We start from the raw sequence: 24,217 nt of genomic DNA, 5'->3' as shown, positions 1-24,217 counted from the left end.
ACTGACTACTGCTGGACTTGGCACAGGTTTACCCTGTCTCTCGCCTATTGCCATCAATTGTATAAACCCCTCATAACACATAGAAAAACGAAAATCATAGCACATAGCAATCAAGTACATTATGTCTGAGGTCTGGCAGTCTGGTGAGGTCCAAACTCTACACAATTACAAGAGTTTGAACAGTTATTGCTAAGTCCTTTTGTCAAAACCAGTGGTCAAATATATTCACATTTGATACCAGCTTTATTTAAAAACGCATAATCAGTACATTTGGTCTGTCAAATGACTACATTGTTGATTTAAAAAAAACATTTCCGACTAGCCAGCAACACATAACATACATATACTTTTCCCCTGAGATAAGAACCTGAAATTGCACAAACACCTGAAATACATTGTGTGTGTGTGTGTGTGTGTGTGTGTGTGTGTGTGTGTGTGTGTGTGTGTGTGTGTGTGTGTGTGTGTGTGTGTGTGTGTGTGTGTGTGTGTGTGTGTGTGTGTGTGTGTGTGTGTGTGTGTGTGTGTGTGTGTGTGTGTGTGTGTGTGTGTGTGTGTGTGTGTGTGTGTGTGTGTGTGTGTGTGTAGTGTTTTTGCATTTGGCTGTGTTTAACAGTTATTTTGTGTTGCTATGATCTTTGACTTTCCCTTTCTTTCCTTCTTTCTTCTCTTTAGACATCCACATTGAAACAAAAAAAAGTCTTTGAGTTTCACAGGCTGTCCAAGGCAGACCTCAGGGGGTTTTCTAGAGGAAGAAAGTAAAAATCATTAGGGCAGGCTTTGTATGTATTGCACTTCCTATATTTTAGAAAGTTAAGTTGACCTGACTAACACAGAAACGTATATTCTTTACCTCAACTACTGTTCGAATCCAGTTTAGCATTTCTTCGACATTGGAGTAGACACCTGGTTTTCTCTCCCGTGCACAGCCGACCCCCCAGCTCACCACTCCAACCAGATGCCATTGAGAGGAGGCGAAATACACCAAAGGACCCCCACTGTCCCCCTGGGAGCCATTACAGCACAATAAAATGTTATCTCATCTCTGAATATCCAAACAATTTGTCAGTAGAGAATGTCAATATTGGACCATTCTTTAAACTACAACATGTACAAAACTATTAAGTATAACTCAAAATATTCTTATTTGTGCGTTATCGTTTCTGACTTGAATCAGTGGTCCGTTACCTGGCAGGCATCCACTCCCCCATCCAGGAAACCAGCACAGATCATTCTTTGGGTTATTGAATTCCCATACACTGTGGGGCTGGCACACTTCAGCCGCCCTATCAGAGGGATAGAGGCCTTCTGGAGTGTAGGAGAAACCTTACCTAAAGGGAGAATACGATGCAACATTTGGGTTTTAGCGAAAGATAAGAGAAGTTCTTGTTCACAGAGTGGCGGTTGATAATGATGAGAGGTAGTGAGTAGGTTTCTCACCCTTTTCCTCCAGGTATCCCCAGCCAGTCACTGACATGGAGGCTTGGGAAGGAAGGCCAAAGGCTTTAGGAGGTAGACAAACCGGTTTGCGGCTCACTGAAAAACAGGGGGAATGCATTCAAATGTAGGCCTTAAGGTTTGTTACTATTTGTTCCTGTCATACATGTAGCTTTGGCAAATTAAAAAGTACAGTTAAAGTGTTGATAACAATGGCTGAATTTGATCTACTGTAAGGTGGAGAGCTTGAAATGTACATCACTAGAGGGCAATTTGGAATAGTAAGTATTTAATTAAACTCTAACCTCCCACTGATATCGGGCTGCTGAGTCTCATCATTGCAATGTCGTAGTCGTTTCGTGCTGGATCGTAGTTTGCATTTAATATAATTCTGTCCACATAGGAACCTCCTAGTGTGCCTATGTATGTCCGTCCTGACACCACTCTCCAGCGACTCAGCTCTTTTTTACTGCTGCAGGGCCCAAAAAAGAAAACAAGGAGAAAGTGTGAGTATAAGTTTATGTATGACATATTAACCACAAAGGAAATTAATTGGACATGTGGAACTCATACTGACCCAGTGAAGCAATGGGCAGCAGTGATAACCCAACGTGGGGACACCAGTGAGCCTCCACATGAGTGTTGGCCTCCCTGTTGCAAGCTAACCTGCCAGGGCCAGTCCTCAATGAAAGCATCTGAACCCCCGACAACACGGTCCTGAAAGCCCACCTTTCCACAGTCTGATAAACAAAGTTGTCTTGTTAATTTAACCCTTTGATACACAACATGGGTCAAAAATGACCCGACAGGGTTTTAATTGTAAATATCTTTGCAATAAATTCATTTCACCATTCAGAATTCCAGGAATTCCTCAAGTAACTTGTTTTTGATCATCACAAATTCTTATTTTCATTTTTCTCTTTCACTTTTTTAATAAAAATCATTTTTGTACGACTACCCCTCTAAAACACAACATGGGTCAAACATGACCCGCATTCATTTCCTATGATATTTCATGCATGGCTGTGTTTCTTTGCTATATCTTTTCAAATCTATTAATTTCATCATTTAATATTGCAAAGTATTCATTAAATATCTTGTTTTTGATTACCATAAATCATTATTTTCATTTTCTCTGTCTACATTTTGGAACTATAGTTTTTGTATCACTACATCAAATTTCCACACACGGGTCAGAAATGACCCGTGCAAGTGTGAATTTGATAGGAACCTTTGATTTATAAAATGTGTGCAGTTAGGAACATTTTTACTTGTCAGAATATGGCGCTGGTCAGAACTAAACAACTGGACAACATTTCACATTCCACTCTTGTCAGAAGGAAACAGGCTGCGTCTTCAGATCTGATTCATGTAAGTCTTGTTTTACAATTGTTTTACCTAAGATAACTGCACATAACATTTGAACATTATCCTTACCTGTTGGGAAAGAGAAATATTACATTAGCATATTCTATTCTAGCTAGAATTACATTAGCATATTCTATTCTAGCTAGCTAATGTTAGCTTGTGTTAGCTAGGTCAATTCTAGATCGCGGTCGCTAATATTAGCTAATGCATACATGCCAACTCTCTTGCCAGATCATGTATGAAATGTAATCATGTCTTACACAATAAATACGCTATACCATTTTCAACCCATTTGTCAATCTGGAAATACATACATAATAATAAATAAATACATTTAAATACAGTCATATAAAAGGTATAAGCTAATGTCAGCTAGGGCAACAAAATAAAACTTGAATTAGAAAAGTGTACTGTATAATTTATCAACTGATGTTGTAAATATTATTTTGATTTTCTTCATCCACAGTATGGCTCGTCACACTCATTCACGTTTCACGGCTGAAATGGTCATCAAGATGTTACATCAAGATGTTACATCAAGAACAGGATAAGGAAGATGGAGCAATCCTTGATTTTGACTCTGAGGCCCATTCCCAAACCGCCCCCTACACCCTACTCCTACACCCTACCCCTCCGTTTGCGCGTTCACGCGGAGGGTCCGCCATATTGAGGGCTGTTCCAAAGCAACGAGTGTGGAGGGGGAGTGGGCTATCAAGCACTCAAACAGCGAGTCTGCAGCGGTGCAGACTTGAGACCGGTCTCTACCTGACCGGAGTCACGCTGTGTGTGTCCGTCAGGAAACACGCTGTTTACAAGTAGTTCCAGCAAACATCCACTGATAAATTGCGATGTTAACAACCTCATGATAACCTCATATGTTTTTAACTTAGGATCATACCTGTGTTTAGTCTAGAAAAGGTAAATGTGTGCATTTTATTATAAAGTTGTGTATATTTACAGACCGTTGCAAAAACTAAGAAGCTTATAAACATCAGGTTTAAAACTAAAAGAGCTTTGAAACACAATGAAAGATGTTTGGAGTTTTATTTGAGTTATTCATTTAAACTTTTTGTCTAAGAGATGCTGATTTGAAACCGTTGTTACATACAGTTACGGCATTTCCTGTTTCTGCCGGAGAGAGGGGAGGCCGTCCCAAAGCTTGCTGCTGTATTTACTCCCTCCATCTGACAGGAGGGAGCCTCGTTGAGCTGCGAGTGTGGCTACAGACGGAGTTCACTCCATCACGGAGGGGTAGGGTCGAGGGAGTGGTTTGGGATTGGGCCTGAGTCTGACCTCTCTGATGATGACGTAGACTATGTGCCACAGGGTCAAGCTGAAGTTGCTGGTGATGAAGAAGACTCCTTGGACAAGCTAGAAGACTTGTCTGATGAGTCCTCTGAAGAGGAAACTCAGCCACAGGCCAATAGGCTAAGTAAAAAGGGGTCTTACTGGAATGAGAAACCCCCCACTCAAGGCAGAGCAAGAACCCATAACATCCTGAGGAGGTGTCCAGGACCCGTATCTGGTTCAACAATCATTTCACCAAAAGATGCCTGGGAGTTGTTCATTAGTGATAACATCATAGAGGAGGTTTTAAGATGCACTAACTTAGAGGGACGCAGAGCCGCAGCAGCAAAAGGAAAAGAGTGGAGATGCCTCGACAAAGTGGAATTCATGGCATTTATTGGTTTGACCCTCCTTGCAGGGGGGGACAAGAGCTGGGATGTGGCCTTGCAGGAGCTCTTTCTGGATCCCCTGCAAAATCCGATGTATAAGGCCACCATGGGGTTCCACAGATATGAGGATATCCGCCGCCTCATACGGTTTGATGATAAGAGGACTAGGGCTGTTAGACTGGAAACAGACCACATGGCTACATTCAGATATGTGTGGGACTGTTTCCTGGCCAATTGCAAGAAAGTGTTCGTCCCCAGTGATTGTGTCACTATAGATGAGCAGCTTGTGCCATTCCGTGGAAGGTGCAAGTTCTTACAATACATGCCAAGCAAGCCAGCAACATATGGGATCAAAATCTTTTGGATGTGCGATGCAAGGGCCCATTATGCATTCAATGGCATGATCTATACAGGGCGACAGCCAGGAGAGGATGTTCAGAGGAACCTCGGCGAGAATATTGTCCAACAGTTGTCCAGCGGAATAAGACACACAGGTGAATATAGAATACAGAGTATACATACAGTGAATATACTCTTGAAGATCTAGCACAATACCTAGATCACTTTTCCACTCTCTCATAGTGTCTATTTCATTTTGTATTACCATTGTGAGAAATTGATTAATTTATAAGCATAGAATGGAATAAAATACAATGCAGTACTCCATAATAATAATAATAATCAATATTCCATCAGGTTTATTTTAATGTTAGAATTTGGAGAATTACATGTTGACTAAATTGACCATTCATTTTTTTTGTTCTGTTCATAGGTCGCAACATAACCATGGATAACTTCTTTACCAGCATTCCTTTGGCTGAGAAGCTCCTAGAGAAGAACCTTACGCTTGTGGGGACTCTTCGCCAGAACAAGCCAGACATACCACCTGTCATGAAGCCAAACAAACTGAGAGAAAAGTACAGCTCCAAATTTGGATTCTGTGGCAACATGACAATGGTGAGCTATGTCCCGAAAAAGGGGAAGGCTGTTGTGCTGCTAAGCACAATGCATGATGACACAGCAGTGGATGACCAGAGTGTTAAGAGGAAGCCAGAAGTGATCCAATATTACAACCACACAAAATCAGGAGTGGACACAATGGATCAAATGGTTCGCACGTACACCTGCAAGCGGAGAACACGGAGGTGGCCCATGGTGCTCTGGCACAATGTGCTGGATGTTGCCACCCTCAACGCCTTCACCAGCTACACTGCACAACACCCTGGTTACATGGGTGGTGTGACTAATGCACGGCGGCTCTTCATAAAGGAGCTGGGCAAAGAGCTGGTCATGCCACACATGAGGAGACGCATGGAGGGCACGTCCCACCTCCAAACCCATATTACAGAGGCAATGGAAAGATGTGGGTTAAAAAAAGTAAGCGCAGCCACCACCCAGCCACAGGAGGGCCAAGTGAAGAGGAAGAGGTGCAAGATCTGCCCAACTGCCAAAGATCGAAAAGCCAGCAGCTGGTGTTCCAAGTGCACCAGCCCTGTGTGCAAGGAGCACAAACATGTTGTTGTGATTTGTGAGGCATGTATGCACTAGATTGCAACTTACTCATATGAGTTCATTTCATGAGTTTGTTTCATGAGTGTCATGAGTTCATTTTAAGCATTCAGCATTCACCACAGTTCACTGCAGTAACAATACAGATTCACTAACAATTCAAAAAGTTCAACATTTATTTTATCAGTTGTATGGTGTATGCTATGTGTGAGTGTGACAAAGTGACAAATAAACATTTCAAATATTAATTGTGTTATTCTTTGGTCCAAATCACTGCTAATTTTTTTTTGACAAAATCGTTATTATAGTATGTCTTTTTTTTTTTTTTTTTTTTTAAATACCACACTTGCATACATGGGTCATTTTCGACCCATGTCTGTAAACTTGATGTAATATTATAAAAACTATTTTAGTTTAGTAATTAACAAAGGAGAAACAAAAGTAATGATTTAGGGTTTTCAAAAACAAGATATTTAATGAATATTTTGAATATTTAATGATGAAATAAGTTGATTTCCAAAAATATAGCAAAGAAACACTCAACCATGCATTAAATAACACTGTAAGTCAATACGGGTCATTTTTTACCCATGTTGTGTCGAGGGGGTTTCCATAGCTTGTGTATCAAAGGGTTAAGAACGTTTTCTTCACTGTAGTCCATTCTAACTTAACTTTTATGTTATGCCTTTGTTGGTTAATCCATCTAGAGATACTATTATTCAAACTGTCAAGGTCAGGTTAGACTAGTTTCTTATTATTTCACAACCTTTTTTTGTTGCAAAGAATAAAAAACAGTGATATGTTGCTAGGAAAGAGTCTTGCCGTCTAGACATGTGTAGGCCTGTTGAGCCAAACTGCTCCCACAACCATATGATTTCCAGCCATGAGACATACTCTGCCTTCTTAAAACAAACTGTAAACAATGTTAGTGACGGTAGATGGTAGATGTTCTAAAAAAAAGACTCACCTGAACAGGACAAAGAAATCACAGAGCCGGATTTGCATACACTGCTGTAAAGGAAAAAAGTAATTAATCAAGTATTTAGAGTTGCACATGAAAAACAAATGTCTGCACAATAAGTCCAACAAACAAAATACATAATCAAATGTTGACCTTAATTAACCATCATGCTGAACTTTGTCTGTTTCTCTTCTGCTTTATTGAACTACGAGACTTTGTGTGTTGACTTTCATAAGGTTTAAGCCAAAGAGGGAACAAATACTGAATTTTTCAAATATTTTAGGAACAGAAACTGTGAGAAAAGATAACAACTAAATGTGTACAAGAGACAAGATGTGGAGAGCAAAGGTCAAAAGCTGAAGGAAAAAACATAAAAACTGGACATTGTTATAGCAGACAAAGACAGGTACAGAAAAAGAGGGGGAAGTAGAGTGAATAATGTGCTTTCTCTTTTGGTCACTTATAGTTCAGATGGGAATCAGTTCTCTATCAACAACAGCTGCATTTCATCATAAAATGATTTAAAAAGCAATAACACACAGTAACTCCTGATCAAAGTGCTCTTTACAAAGCTGACTCATTTCAATTTTCTGGCAGTTTCGATACATTGGTTTAAGTCTTATTTATCGAACAGAAAACTGTGTGTTTTGGTCAACGGTACCAAATTCCCCTTCCTTGTCAACCCTGTTGGGGTTCCACAAGGTTCCATTATTGGACCGTTACTGTTTTCTCTGTACATTAATGACTTGCCTAATTTATGTCCTGAGTTGAATGTACAAATGTATGCCGATGATGCGGTCATCTTTGTACACGGGAAGAACACGGAAATGATCTCACCTTGTCTCTCAAAAGCTTTGGACAAGGTTCAACACTGGCTGAACAACATTTGATTACAGTTTAATTAAAAAAAAACAGTATGCATGATGTTCAGTAAACGACCAGTCAAAATCGAAGGATCCAACGTGTTTTTAAACGGACCAGAATTAGAACTAGTCTCCCAGTTCAAGTGTCTTGGAGTCATATTGGACTCGAACTTGACTTTTAAGAAACATATCTAGAAAGTCTCCAATACCATTAAATTCAACTTGCTAAATTTTAAACAAATTAAGCCTTTCTTAACTGTCAATGCTGTAAAGTCATACCTCCACTGCATGATTCTATCCCACATTGAATACTGTTTTACAAATTGGTCGTTTGCTTGTGCCCCAAACCTGAAACATATATAACAGCTTTACAAGAGAGCTATCAAGGTGTTTGACAGAAAGCCAAATTCATACCACCACTGTACCATCCTAGAAAAATCACAATTTCTTGAGTTTTGACAATTTTAAGTCTTTTAAAAGTATGTGTTTTTTTTAATAAATGTTTACATGGACTGGCCCCCCCTCCCCCCCCTTAGGGGAATTCATCCACAAAAAACACACTGCACGCTGCACTAGGTCAGAAACCAGCGGACACTGTGAACAAGTCCACTATAGACGGACAACTTTTGGACAAAATGTCCTCTCCATTAAAGGCAGCTCGTTGTAGAATAGCCTCCCAACTGAGATACGGGATTGTCCCACTCTCAATAGTTTAAAGGACAACTTAAAGAATGGTTGAGCAACAAACAGACGTGTAATCACCGCTAAATGCACTTTTATAAAGGGGTATCTACTCTTGCACTTTATATATCATAGCTGCTACATTGTACTGCCATGTGGTAAATGGTTGTATGCTGCTCATGCTCTTCCTGCATATCATGTATTTATGTTTGCTATGTATATAAATGTTATGTTCTTAAATGTTGTATGTGACGGGACTACGGATGGAAATAAAGCCGGCTCATTTACACTTGTAAGCATTATTTTGTTTTAAAGTAATAATAATAATAATAATTCCTTACATTTATTATAGCGCTTTTACAATGACTCAAAGCGCTTTACATATTTACACATTACACATATATCATACATGCAATGGTCAGAAACTGTGGACAATACCCACAGGAGCAAGTTCAGGTGAAGTGTCTTGCCCAAGGACACACCTTGGGCAAGTGTTCATCAATGTGCACTGTCCCGGTTCAAATAAACGATTAAATGAAAATGAAATCAAATTCCTGTTTAATGACAGATGTCCTTCTCACCGGTCTATAGTAGCCTGATGAATGGGTGTTTTTGTAGTCCCGGGCCTGATAGCTGTGAATGGTCCAGTTTTCAGAGGAAGCAACAACGTGTCCACTCTGACACTTGTGCTTTTAGGTTTACTGTAAAGACAAAAGGGGGACGATGTAAGACTGGATTTCAGGTCAAATAACATAGTCTGCAACAAAAACTTTGCATTGGTATAAATCATATATACAGTATATATAGTGTATATTCATGTGTAAACTCACTATGTGTATCCCAGTTGTTTACATGCTGTCTGTGTGTGTTGCTCGGCCCAGTCGTCGCTACACACACTCCGCCAACCTGGGCCAGGACTGTAGACCTGCAGGACCTGCTGCGCTGTCATGAGCCGCACTGGAGGGAGGAATAGCCCACAAAGTAAGAAAAGAAGAGACATATTTTCTAAGCTTTGTTTTTGTGTCTAAGCAAGGTGTTTGTTTTACCTGGAAAGGTAGTGTTGACCTTAAAGCTTGACAGACATGACAATTCATCCTCTCCTCCAGAACAGTCATTATTCCCATCACAGGCCTTGTCTATCGGGATAAACTTCACGGAACTCTTGCAGAAGAAATATTTGCTATCAATCAGCTGCTTAACTAAAGGAAAAAGGAGAGGCACATTGGAAAAGAAGGGTGTAGCACAGGTTAGACATCATTTTGTTTGGATGATTAAAATACAATGAAAACAACTGAATCCCGTCAACAAATGTACACCTTTACAACAAATCTTTCTATGGAATCGAAGTAGTGATGGCTGATAAAAATAAATAAAGGAATTGTCTGTTTGGTATGTTATCCAGTGATTTTCTGTGTTAGAGTAAGAAATCATGTCCATGATGTGTGACTCACTAAAGTATGCTGCAGTGACTAGTATGCCCAGTAAAACCACAACTACCAGGACAGTCAGAATTATTCTTTTCTTCTTAGACGCCTTCTCTTTCGGAGTCTTTGGAGCCGTCATGGGCCTTCTGTGGCGGCCTGGCCGGGGAACCACTGGGAAAAAAAGAAATAAACATAGCAAGGGAGAAATAAACACAAGAGAGACAATATTAGATAAATGCATTTGAGAGAGAGAATTAGAGTACAGTTAATGAATCAAAGAGAAAATATAAGTTTGCACTAACAGTGATGCACACAGTATTCATAACATTACAGTTTCCAGTATTTAATATGGTATTCATAACACATACAACAATAAACATTAAACCAATACCAACTGACAGCTCACCTGGCAGTGTGGGATTCAAGGGTTGAATGCTGTCCTCAGGCACCTGGGCAGGCTGTGAAAACATTGACAATGGTACATAAGGCAAGGTGAGCACAGGTGTCAAAACAACAGTGCGCTTGGCTTCAGAGACGTTACTGTTTGTTTTTAGGTGTAGATTTGTATGATTTTTGTGTATTCATGTAAATATCTAAGCTTTTATGATCTGACTGCATAAGACCTTTGTGATTATTTCCAGGTGATCGTGATAAAAAGATGCAATACATTATTATTATTATTATTATATATTCATCCATAACAATACAACATAGAACACTTAAGACATGTACAGTATACAACAGATGTCAAATACAATACATATCCTTGGAAGGAGCCCCATAAGGATTACAGGTTGTACACACATGGAACATGGTGTGCCATTATGAGTTCACACGTTACACCCATGTGCATTCCTGCAATGTGAGCTGCAGGTGGTTCCCATAATCTGTTAAAGGACAGACTCCTCAATCCCACCATGAAAAGGATAGATTTTGGAAGTACAGTACTGTTGGGTGTAGTATAGCAGGGTCTATTGGGACATGCAAGTCTTCCATTCAAATGCAACTGATATTGTGGTGACAGAACACAGCATCTTCTGGAGGATACTGAGTGATGTTACTCAGGTATCCTCCAGAAGGATCAGCTGTATCCCTGTTGCACAATTGCATCCTGTGCACTGTGTGTAGGACAATTACACAATGAATGACAGTAGTTATTTCCCAATACAACAGGTAGATGAGGCAGGATCCTTCAAAGCTATGTTCCCCACCCTTTTCTGTGTTTGACCCTTTCAAACAAATGTAGGCAACACTTTGAGCAATGGGGTGATGATTTCCCCCTCTCATGTTAGTTGAATAGAACATTTTTAGTTTTTTTTAGTTAGTTAATGGTGATTAATGAGTAGGTACACCTTGTTAGATTAATTCATGGCGGTGTGCCTGAATCTCAGTTTAACTTGATTCAAACCTCCAAACTCTTTGCTTATGGTAATTTAAATTAAATTAAAGTAGGCTATAGTACTCCAGTAAAGCTTTCATGAAGCGTTCGGGCACTAGGCTAACGTCGGAATTGTAATTCCGGCCGACGGCCGTCACATTTGCTAGTTAGCCTACCAATGTAAATCTCCATGCGGCTGCCCGGGGTGTAAATTCGGCGAAACTTTGGTGGTCGTTTTCTTGAAAATATGCGAATCTCGGTAAGTAGTTTTCACATTTGAATGTTGTGACTTGTTAGCATGTTTGCTTTAATTAACCACAGGTAGATCTACTCACCTGTTTTAGTTGGGCGATGTTTGAACTACGAGGCGTCACTGCTGCTTGCTTGCAGTCAACGGGGCTATCGTAAGCTAGTTTTAAGTGTTTATTGTTGGCCTAGTTAGTAGTCTATGTATCTCCCGCACACAGGAAGAATGTTAAACCACCATGTGTTGTTATCTGTTTGTAGTTTCTGCAGGACACGCAGATGGTGTCTTGTTGTGGGCATTTTTACTTTGGAGTTAGGCAGTGCTGTAAAGTAACTAAGTACATTTACTCAAGTAGCCTACTGTACTTAACGTACACTTTTGAGTTACTTGTACTTTTCTTGATTTATTTCCATGTTATGCTTCTTTGTACTTCTACTCCACTGCAGTTATTGTACTTTTATTTACTTAGCAGATAGGCTATACATTCATGATAAACTAGACACACCTGGATTCAATTCACATTCTACCCAGCAGTAAATAAAGTAATAGTAAATAGTTTCACTTTAATCAGCTTAGATACAAATATCAATACATCAACCCAATCCTCTCAACCCAATGCGTACCTATAACCAAAACATATTAGCCCATATGATTCTGATATTATGAAGCTCTGCCAATACTAGCAGGGTTTCCCCACACATAGACTATACTTGGGCGGCCGCCGAGGTATTTTTTTTGTATTCGTCCGTGACCACGACGCCATCTGCGATCGATTAACTTGTGGACAATGATCCCTCGCTCCCTTGCACTGATCTCGCCTCCTTCTGGCCTGTTAAGTGGCCTGCCGACATGACATACAGATCATAAATCAAAGCCCTTGATTGGTCTCTGTGTGTCATTCAAGCTCGGGATAACCTCAGCTCAGGTGAGGTAAAGGACTCTCTGAGTGTTTAGATAGTTAACTTAGTCTAAGTTCTCAGTGGGTCTCAAACGGTGTGGTCACCATTTATGTAAACACATATTTCCATTTGAGAGAGTAGTGATTGGTCTAATGGATAGTAGGGGTGTAACGGTTCACAAACATTTCGGTTCGGTACTACCTCGGTTTTTAGGTCACGGTTCGGTTCGGTACGTATGGAAGCCCATTTCCGCCACTTGAAAAAAATAAAATCCCCATGAAAAGTAATAATTATGAGATAAAAAAGTCGAAATAATGAGATAAAAAGTCATAATTATGAGATAAAAAGTCATAATAATGAGATAAAAAGTCATAATTATGAGATAAGAAAGTCGAAATTATGAGATAAAAAGTCATAATAATGAGATAAAAAGTCATAATTATGAGATAAAAAAGTCGAAATAATGAGATAAAAAGTCATAATTATGAGATAAAAAGTCATAATAATGAGATAAAAAGTCATAATTATGAGATAAGAAAGTCGAAATAATGAGATAAAAAGTCATAATAATGAGATAAGAAAGTCGAAATAATGAGATAAAAAGTCATAATTATGAGATAAAAAGTCATAATTATGAGATAAGAAGTGCGCATGCGCTGCAGTGGCGCTGTCTTTAAAGGTCCCTTCATCACCTTGCTGCTCTCCACCATGCAAACGGCATCTAGTCCTAAATAAGGTAACTATTACAGGTGACTTTTGTAAATGTTAGATGTTACATATAGCCTATATTGCAGCTAAACTACAACAATGCAGTTTATAGCTTTGACATTACCTGTTATGAATATAATATATATATAATATATATGCCTATAGTTGTGTGGTAACGTTCACGGGTTAGAGTTAGAGCAACTCACAGCAGCAGTATGCCTACACTATTGTCATTAGTGGTGTGAACGTTACCACAAAACTATAGGCATATATATTATAGTTCATAACAGGTAATGTCAAAGCTATGAACTGCATTGTTGTAGTTCATAGCTGCATAGGCTATATGTAACATCTAACATTTACAAAAGTCACCTGTAATAGTTACCTTATTTAGGACTAGATAGATGCTGTTTGCATGGTGGAGAGCAGCAAGGTGATGAAGGGACCTTTAAAGACGGCGCCACTGCAGCGCATACGCACTTCTTATCTCATAATTATTACTTTTTATCTCATTATTTCGACTTTCTTATCTCATAATTATGACTTTTTATCTCATTATTTCGACTTTTTTATCTCATAATTATGACTTTTTATCTCATTATTATGACTTTTTATCTCATTATTTCGACTTTCTTATCTCATAATTATGACTTTTTATCTCATTATTTCGACTTTTTTATCTCATTATTATGACTTTTTATCTCATTATTTCGACTTTTTTATCTCATAATTATGACTTTTCATGGGGATTTTATTTTTTTCAAGTGGCGGAAATGGGCTTCCATAGGTACGTTTTCGGTACAGCAGAAAAAATTATCACAAAACATAACATATTTTTTTTTAATTATTATTAAACTGTGAATAATGTATTCACTCTTTATAATAAAATAAACATTAAGGTGCAGCATTTCGATAAACTGAAATAATCTGTATTTGAACTTTACTGTACTAGTACTCACAAAACATAAACTATTAGTTTAGGGTTTTTAATTATTATTAAACTATGAATATTCACTCAAATAAATATAAAATATAATAAAATAAACATTAAGGTGCAGCTTTTTGATGAACTGAAATAATCTGTATTTGAACTGTACTGTACTAGTACCTAAGCAGCCAGTTTGACATTATGACTTGCTTGTCATTGTATTTTCATGTTTTTTTAAAGAAAGATGAACTTGTCCACATTGCTTGCCGAAAGGGCAGATCTGCTGGCACTAGCAATGTCTCCTGCCGTGGAGAACACCCTCTCGCTAGGGACAGAGGTAGCAGATACAGCCAGGTAGCGCTTTGCTAACATGGCAACATAAGGATATTTGCCGTTTGTAATAGCTTTGGCTCGGTCTGAAGTTTTTGCGAGTGGTGGAGGCTTAAATGCTAGTGGGAGTTGGGTTTGCACTTCAGTCTTTTGGTACCGGTGATATTCACGTTCGGGTGATGCCTTTTCAAATGAGTGGGCAAGTTTGATGTATTGCCAGCCGCGTAACCAATGTTAGTTGAACAATGCCGACAAACAGCTTTGGTTCGGTCCACCTGTCTTTGTCCGTCATCCTTGTACGTAACTGCGAAACCAAAATGTTCCCAAACCGGAGACTTCAATGATGCTGGAGGATTTTCGAGCTCAACTTTATCTGCGTTCGCCATTTCGACAGTTTCTCAAATTACTGATTACATTTGAACGCATCCCTCTGACCAGCTCGTCCAATGAAATGACTTGCTCGCTCTATGACGCGTTGATCACAATGGGTGCAAATTACTCTGAATGCTGCGACGCAGCACCTGAGATTACTTCCAAAAAGTTGTTCACGTTCTCAATTTTTTACGTTTAAAGTTATATGCGTTCGGTACACTTCGGTACACACGTGTACCGAACCGAAGGGCCCGTACCGAATAATTTCGGTACGGGTACGTGTACCGTTACACCCCTAATGGATAGTGAGGTGGGCTGAAGATTGGAAGGCTGTGAGTTCAAATCCCGCGAGGAACACCACCACTAGTGTGCCCTTGAGTAAGGCACTTAGCCCTTAGTTACTCCAGGGAGAATGTCCCTGTAATCTGTCACTATAAGTCGCTTTGGATAAAAGCGTCAGCTAAATGAAATGTAATGTGATTAGTAAAATATGTATGAATAAATAAATAAATAAAAAGTTAACTGGGTGAAAAAAGGTAAGATACACTTTTAAAACTTGTTGAGAGAAAACTAGTCTTTGCTGCTGCCTCAAAGAGGAGCAGAGGCTGATTCAGGAGTACAGACACACTCACAACTATAAATTAATAAAAAAGTTTCAGTGTTTTTTTCATATTGGAAATGGTATGTTATTGGTTATGGCCATGATTTTATGATTATTGAAATGTATACAGTTCTGTTTCATATAGGTGTTTCCATAGATCTAGTCTCTTTATTTTCCCCTCAAAATGCACCAGATTGATGCATTTAACTCCAAAATAAAAATAACACTGACAAGTGTACCTTTTACTTGAGTAACATTTTGCATACAGTTATTTTTACTTGTAAAAGAGTATTCCTACAATTTTGGTATTTCTATTTATACAAGATGTGACTCACACACCTCTGGAGTTAGGCTGAGTGTAACCGTGTAACCCGCAATTACCTATTATTATTTTGGCCACATGGGGCAGCGTTTAGCTTTTGAACACAACATTGACATTGTATTATTATTATGATTGGCCTGAATGATTTCAATAGATGGTATAGGTACTGACGGTTTGATGAGCACTTTTTTTCAACATACTCTTCCTCCTTTGTCCTGTCCTCACAGCTTGTCATTCCTTGTTTGAATGACAAACATATGTAGTGTATTTTATGTCTGTTGATACTTGTTTGAAATCGAATGCAGAGCCTATGACTCAATGAGGAAATGCCAGAAACATAAAGCTAAGCAAAGCAGCTAAAAGGGAACATTGTTTACTACTGTTACTTAGTTTTCACTTCTGCTTTTAAGTTTGAGGTAAAATCCCTCATCTGCATTTTGTTTTAACACCAGGCCCTTTATACTGTTTTATAGCAACCATGATTATAACAAAATATGTATTTTGTATCGTGTTTAAATACACATATTGTTGCTTAGGTAATCCAGTGCCGCTTAAATCAGTTTGTTGATTTCCCCATGCCCCCCTACACACGCATACAATATCTATAAATGTAGTTGTTGCTCTTGTAAATAATCTGCCAATAAGGAGACGAAAGTAGTAAATGATTTAAAAGTTGGATTATTAGATGATATCTTTAATATTTCATCATGAATTTTTTTTGGTGGCCCCGATCATTGCCTAGTCTGATCTGATATCATTACAACACTTGATACTTTATTTACATTTTAAACATTAAAATGTGTGGCAAAACAGGCATTTAAAGCTTATCTCTGATAACAAATAACTGTTTCACATCCACAGTGAATTCAGACGATGTCAGATGACAATCAAGCTATGGTATTGTATAGCCACCATAAGACATGGGCTAAGAATGTCGTTGGGCAGGTTTTTTAGATATTTTTGGAGGGCAGCTTACTTTAATCAGCTGTGCTGGCTTGAACAGTTTGGCTGAGAAACTTCCTGAGACACTCTCGTATAAGACAGTAATTCAAATGATGTGGTTTCATAGCAGGAAAGCTGCATATGACAAAGACCCAGACACTTTGTTCTTTACTTTTTTTTTGGCATCTTATCAATCAATCAATCAATCAATCAATGTTTATTTATATAGCCCAATATCACAAATGTTACATTTGTCTCAGTGGACTTCACAGTTTGTACAAAATATCAGTATGACAATACGACACCCTCTGTCCTTAGACCCTCACATCGTACAAGGAAAATCTTATCACTCTGGAAACAAGAACATGTTTCACTTGTACATTTAGCCCTGCAGCACTTTATTATCTAACATACTAAACTGTATTATCTAACATACTAAACTCACTTATAGTAAAGAAAAAAAGGTTGTGTTTCATATATTTGTCTCTAACAATATACATTTCACTTTATGTAAAGGGTTGTAAAGTGATTCTCAGATACCATCTCTTTTCAAATTCCCAATAGGTTAAAGACTCCTTTTGTAAGTTAAGTGCAGTTTTCACCTTACAAACAATACATGCCATACAGTACAGTTTAGGAGCCTAAACATAGTTGAAAAACATGCACAATAGCACCACAACAATCGTTTTACATAAACAAATTGTTCGAGATGAAGGCGAGATAAATGACACATACAAAAAAAGTGGGAGGTCTGTGTACCTGTAAAACCAGAAATAAAGTAATCTTACCGAGAGTGGACAAACACATACCAGAAAAAACAAGTTCTGTTTTGTCACACCATGACATAATTAATAGTGTCTTCTGGGAAGTTGTCTTTTGTACCATGACTAACATTTACCATTTTATGATGAGGGTAATATCTTCAAATAATCAGTTAGTGAAGCACTACCACATCTCATGTTTCTTACTTCTGCAGTACGAGTTTAGGGCTGCTCAATTAATCGTATTTTAATCGCAATTAGGATTTTGGCTAGCTACGATTATGGAAACAACATAATCGAAATAAAACGATTATTTTTTTTTAATTTTTTTTAATTGGTTTTTCAGTTGAATTATACTTAAAGTTCAGGGTAATCAACTGTTAAAAACATACTGTTCACATTTTTCAATAAATAGATGTTTTCAAAGTAATGGGTTAACCTGACAAACAGAAACAAAATCAGGCTTATCACATTAGCTCGTATAGGGCTGCTCGATTATGGCAAAAATCATAATCTCGATTATTTGAGTCAATAATTGATATCACGATTATCCATTAAGATTATGATTTTTGCCATAATCGAGCAGCCCTATACGCAGGGCCGCCTTAATGCACGGGCTGACCTGGGCTGAAGCCCAGGGGCCTACGGAGATCAGGGGCCTATCATGAGCCAATAAAAAAGTTTTTAAAAAAAATTGTTATTAAAAAAAAAAAAGTTTTTTATTTCGGATGTTTTTAAAAAACATTTAAAGGTGGGGTAGGTAAGTTTGAGAAACCGGCTCGAGATCGCTAGAATTTTAAAATACACAACCGGAGAAAATCTGCCACTTCCTCACAGAGCCCCTCCTCCAACACACACGAACGCGCACATGACCAATGAGGGCACGAGATAAGTTTGTGCCCCGATGGAAGGCTGACAGGCAGGTAGGCCATCCAATCTCACCATTAATCGTGATTATCCATTAATCGTGATATCAATTATTGACTCAAATAATCGAGCAGCCCTATACGAGCTAATGTGATAAGCCTGATTTTGTTTCTGTTTGTCAGGTTAACCCATAGCCAGTAAACCCGGTGTTAGGAACCAAACCTGAAAAAAGTATAACTGGGTCAGCCCTGACAGGTAAAAGCAGGGTTCGTACGGTCATTGAAAACCTGGAAAAGTCATGGAAATTCAAAATGTAAATTCCAGGCCCTGGAAAAGTTATGGAAAACAATATTTTTCCCAAAGTTTTGGAAAAGTCATGGAAGTAACTAAAGTTGCGTCAAATATAATTTACATTTTATGTAATCGCTGAAATAATCTGCGGTCTCAAACTGTTATGTGCCATCATGACGCGCATGGTGTTCTTTTTTTAATATATGAAGCGCAAGCTGTGTGCTCGAGTCTTCCTGCCTGTCGGGCCGGCTGAACTCTGCTGCTCCGGGTCAGCTACATTATTTACGGTGCGTACGTTAACTGTGCGGAGTCACTGTGGCACAGACTGCACTGCTGGTGAACAGCTGTTAGAACGGGCCGTTCAGGTGTTCAGAGCAGAGCTCCCTGTCGGAGCGGCAGAGCGTGATGTGAACTGAAACGTTTTTCTGTCGCAATATCATTTAAGGAATCGTTGAGCTAGCTAGCTAGCATACATTGTCACTATCTGCTAACGTTAGCTTTAGCCTTCGTTTTCTAATAGTTTTGTTCATAGGCTATAAACAGAGGTGGTATAAGTATAGATATTGTGCTATAGTAAAAGTAGAAGTACTCAGATCTTGTACTTTAGTAGAAGTACTCAGATATTGTACTTAATTAAAGTATAGTACTCAGATCTTGTACTTGAGTAAAAGTAGAAGTACTCATATCTTGTACTTTAGTAGAAGTACTCAGATCTTGTACTTAATTAAAGTATAGTACTCAGATCTTGTACTTGAGTAAAAGTAGAAGTACCAGAGTGTCTGTTACAGTAAAAGTCCTGCATTCAAAATGTTCCTCAAGTAAAAGTAGAAAAGTATTCTCATCAAAATATAGTGAAAGTAGCGACAGTAAAAGTAGTCGTTGTGCAGATTGGTCCATTTCAAAATAATATATATGATATATTTTATAATGATTGATCATGAAAGTGTTTCAAAGCTGGTAAAGGTGCAGCTAGTTTGAATGACTTTGTATACGTGCAGGGTAGCTTGTGGATTTACTCCAGGTGGAACTAAAGTCTGATTTAACACTTGATTATATTTACCATCATTCATCCAGATCTGTGAAGTAACTAAAGGTATTTTTGGTCATGGAAAATTAGGTAAAGGTCATTAAAAGTCATGGAAAATCATTGGTGAAAAAGTGTATGAACCCTGTAAAAGCCTTTTGTTCAAACGAGGTGTTCCCCTTGCTTCGTTGTTGGATTATGTATTGTTCCTCCAACTGAAATGTTCACAAAAGGCCTTTTTGAGAAGCTACGCGTGACATGCTAGAGGAGCTGTAATCAAAGACAAAGATCTAGACCAGTGCAGTCCACACATGTTTGGATATCTTGGCCATGTACCTTTTTATAAGGGCAGAAATGCACACTATAGATCGCTTTGAGTAGGCTCTACAGTACTCACTAACCCACAACTAACTCCACACACATTGCTCATTCTTATACCGAGGTGGGTAGGGAGTACAGATTCTGCAGAAATGTTGTGTTGTTTGATTTACAATTAAAATGAACTAAAAACAGCATAAATACATACAATGAGCCGTATCAATATTAGGAAACATGTTCCATAGCCACCAGGAACTACCACTGATAACATGTCGGTGATAAGAAGCCGTATATAAAGCAAAAGACAGCATATGCTTAACATATCAACTACAGCCAACTGTATGTGCTGATTGTTCTCCTGTTTAGTGGCAGATAGTATTGCTGACATGCAAAAACATTGCTGCTGTTTGAGCCAGTGCTACAGAAACTGGTTCAGTAAGCAAACACAGACTACCCTTTAGTATCACAACATGTCTTTGTATCTCAGTATCCCAAGTAAACTTGAGACCAGGATATGCAACGGTAACAATAATTGAATTGCGCCCCCAACGCAAAGCAGCGAGCTGATCTTCCATCTTTACAATGAAAACGTTGATTCTACCAAGTTGCACTCACCCACATGTTGTAGCGTCTTCTTTGGTAAGGCCTAGAAGCACCTCATCCAACACGAAGCACAGAGTTAACACGACCCTCCCTGGAGGTGGGACTCTCCAGTAACTCACTGTCCCCTGGATGTCCTTCGTCTTCTTCCTCTCACCCTCCAGCTCCACTTGCTTAAACTACAAAACCTGGTTTGATTCGGTATCTCTCTCTCTCTTCCCCTCCCCTTTTTCTTTTTACAGCAGTGTAACTGAATCTGGTATGAAGGGTGCCTGACTTGCCCCTCTTTGAAACCCCACGGCAGTTATACAAGATACTGGTTGTATAGAGTTTTTTTTTTTGATGCTACGCACATTCAGAGAGAGCTGTATTTGAATGACCAAGCCCTGCTGACAAAACAAAAGTATTTCAGGTAACCTGAAACTTAAACCCTCCTCTCTCGGTCACTGTCCCTCCTCCCACACATCCCAAACATTTTAAGCCCTCTGGACATAAAGCACACAATCTTTTTTTTGTTGCCCCCTTTAGTGTCTTTAACTCCCTAGCTCTCCTCAAGTACCTCTTTGCCTCTCAAATGCTACCCAAACATAGCAACAAATTCATCTGCTTCGATACAAATAAGTGCACGTGACACATTGCCTCCCGTATGCAAACACACAAACCCAGACTCAACATTATGTTAATCGTGGTGTGGTGTGTGTGCAGTAACATTTCCTGAGGCGGAGGTGTGTAAACTCTTCTCAGCTGTTGTTTTGACAGTCTAATGAGTCAGTTGGTGTCAGGTGAGGAGTTCCTGACATCAAATTGTGACTCATACTGTGCCATGCTAGCATGAGCAGAACAGGAATATGACAAAAACATTCAATGTCTTACAAGAAACAAGTGCATACCTTTGAGGCTGTACTTAGACACAGAAGTGCTTTGAGGTAAATGCTATTTTTAGCATGAAGAATGTTCACAATGACAATGGTAACATACTGAGGAGTTAGCATGTATGTGTGAGTCAAATAGATAACCAGCTGTACTTAATTTGTACTGTATGGCAATCCATCTGATAGCTGTCAAGGCATTTCATAAATTAACTAAAATGTCAACCTCATTGTGACACAGCTTTACAAGTCAGAGCATCAACAAACTCATTAGCAAACATCCTCTTGGAACAATGAATGAAAACTTATGACAATCCATGAAGGGTTTCTTATGTTAGTCCGGAAGAAACAGATTAACATATTGCCATTTTCTAAACTTTAAAGTCTTAAAAATATATTGGAATATGCTTTTTATCTAAGCAGAATCAAAGGTTACTTGAAAATGGAATTACGCATGACGGAAAAGCATTTGACTATGTTGTATTAGTAAATTGGCATTTTTTTAGATACACCTATTGTTGGGATGTCCTTGGCTGTAATAGTGAAACGGTTTGTTTGCTTGGATTGTTGCCAGTGGAGCAACATACCTGGACTATTCAAACAATAGAAAAAAAATGGCACATTTATTCCATATGTGAAAGCGGTGTTACATTTCCTTTTTACGGTTTCAGTCAATGACCACTTTGGTCACCAGCTCAGTGCTCCTAGTAATTAAGTCTCTGTGACTGTTATGGGACACTACTGAGCATAGGCAACTGAGGAAAAAGATATTTGTAGTGTGAGAAAAAAATCTGAGGTTTGCTAAAGAGAGAGAGACATTGTTAGAAACAGCAGCTGATTGTGTTGCTTGATCTGCACTTTGAACCCTTAAGATGATTCCTAACTTTTCCTCTCATAAAATGTGGTCTATGGACTCTAGACTAAATTCTGTCAAAGTATACAGAAAATGTGAACATAGATTAGTGGATATATGTATAGGGTGTTGGTAGGGAAATCAATAGATGTATAGATACATTGATAGAGCTAGGCTCACTTTGAAGCAAATGACCTCTGAACCTTCTCCACACAAGGTCTCTTTCAGCCAATAACCTCACATAATCTTGATGATAGTATGGTTGCCATAGGGTTGCCAAGACATACAGAGACTCTAACCTTGTATTAAATCTAGAGTAAGCCCCCATGTTGTGGTTTGACTGAGCTTAGTTAAACTCAATATAGTTTAACTTGGATACCAGTTTGGTAACAAAAGGTTGCATGCAAACTGTGCCCATTTTTTTAATTTATCTATGAGGTCAAGCTGTCAATTTTTTTCATTTTGCCCTCAGTAATCACAGTATGATATTCAAAAAAAGTTCAAATTTAAAACGGATGATCCTTTCTTTCTTTATCAATTACTTCTCGTTTTGCTAAAATATTTGTTTTCGTTTTAAACTGGGCGATTGTTACACTGAAGGAGAACTAAATACGCTGCTGACTTCCTCAACGGTTTATAGTCCAGATGGGTTACATATTAACAAATCTAATCTACTGAGGGCTAGAGATATTTTTTTAGATTCACAATGTAATACAACTAAGAAAAGGGGAGCTAAAACGGTTACACTGTAATACATATTCTCTAACAGCATCTTAGGAAAATGTTGAAACTATTTTATTTGTCATTGACGTTAAAAAATGCAGCAACTATATTACGCTAAAATATCTCCGAAACCTGGAATAATTTGATTTCAAGATAATTTTTAACAAAGCAACATGAACATAGAACCAGCTCTAGTCCAATTACAAAAATAAATGTCTTACAGCTAAACGGGTTGTTAAGTTGATCTAACTTTGAAAGGAGATATATGATTTTTTTTAAGTTGACCTACCTTAAGCATATTATACTTTATGTTTTAAGTTCTTTTACAGGATGACTAGAAAGCAAATAATTATGTATCATGGATTTAGGTCACTTGGCAGATCAAAGACATAACTCCTTAACAAGATGAATATAATATTCACTTTTGTAAAGTAAGTATACATACTAAAATGTCTCTATGAAGTGAAACTCAATATTCCAGCCCATGTAATAATAGCCAAGTTGTACTGAACATCTTCATTCTTGCCAAGTGTACCTACTTGTTCACCTGACATTGTTCACAAAAACACACATTCTTTCTTTTGTTTATCGTGTGCGTTCAGAGCCAGATTTCTGTTTCTTGAAAAGAAACACAAAGTGAAGCGGATCGACGAGCTCATTTGTTGTAGTCTGAAATGTTGGTGCTCTCATGTGACATGTAATTATTCTAGGACAACATTTGAAACCTGTAAAGCTTTTTACTAGTGATATTTCAAAGGTTCTTTACTTTGATAGATAATTTGTTAAATACATTTCAGGATCATATGGTACCCACACTGTGCTGAATTACACTGATTTAAAATCTGGAACTTTCCTTTAAAGCCTTATTCATCCTTATAAGACAAGCTGATAAGGATGGTATGCAGTTTTAATGGAACAATTATCTAGAGATAAAAAAGTGATAAAACATGGGCTATATCTAGGTTAGAATTGTTTTACTAATATAGCAGGACATTCATACGTCGATTCTCCCACACAATGATTTTGTTGTTGCTGAAGAAATGCGATTCAGACACATTAGTTCAAATGTTGAGGCTATGGTGGTTAGTGTTTGAATACACAGAAATTAAAAAAAATAACTTAACTTCTCACGCAGAAGTCACTCCCCACATCACTGTTGTCTTACTCACCTTTAAATTAGTTGTCACCCTTTTTCTCCTTGTCAGAAAAGCATCTGGTTTGAAAACTGGTTGGAGAAAAGTTTTGCTGGCGTCTGCATGCACAAATCT

The 24,217-nt window shown here is 38.3% G+C and overlaps 2 protein-coding genes across 5 annotated transcripts; one reads left to right on the top strand and one right to left on the bottom strand.

Moving 5' to 3' along the window:
* Positions 1-498: 498 nt before the first annotated feature.
* tmprss4a (transmembrane serine protease 4a) lies at positions 499-24,217 on the bottom strand. Of its 4 annotated transcripts, none has more exons than XM_034096962.2 (13): positions 20,520-20,871; positions 10,323-10,374; positions 9,944-10,087; positions 9,539-9,691; positions 9,323-9,449; positions 9,074-9,193; positions 6,955-6,995; positions 2,012-2,174; positions 1,740-1,906; positions 1,438-1,533; positions 1,186-1,328; positions 851-1,003; positions 499-742 (listed from the first exon to the last, which is right to left on the bottom strand). In XM_034096962.2, exons 1-13 carry the CDS (start codon positions 20,523-20,525, stop codon positions 731-733), a joined length of 1,377 nt encoding a protein of 458 aa, XP_033952853.1. In that variant the 5' UTR covers positions 20,526-20,871; the 3' UTR covers positions 499-730. The 4 variants fall into 4 exon arrangements, with proteins under 4 accessions (XP_033952853.1, XP_033952855.1, XP_033952852.1 ...); XM_034096964.2 differs by lacking the exon at positions 20,520-20,871 and adding an exon at positions 24,119-24,217 and having other exon boundaries at positions 501-742; positions 6,955-6,998; XM_034096961.2 differs by having other exon boundaries at positions 501-742; positions 6,955-6,998.
* On the top strand, positions 4,477-6,147 carry LOC139434981 (piggyBac transposable element-derived protein 4-like). Its single transcript, XM_071205254.1, has 2 exons — positions 4,477-4,972; positions 5,251-6,147. The coding sequence occupies exons 1-2, from the start codon at positions 4,477-4,479 to the stop codon at positions 6,024-6,026; spliced, it is 1,272 nt and encodes a 423-aa protein (XP_071061355.1). The 3' UTR covers positions 6,027-6,147.

The sequence above is a fragment of the Pseudochaenichthys georgianus genome, chromosome 13, assembly GCF_902827115.2.
Source record: "Pseudochaenichthys georgianus chromosome 13, fPseGeo1.2, whole genome shotgun sequence".
Lineage (NCBI taxonomy): Eukaryota > Metazoa > Chordata > Actinopteri > Perciformes > Channichthyidae > Pseudochaenichthys > Pseudochaenichthys georgianus.
This window is presented reverse-complemented; position numbering and strand designations above follow the sequence as displayed.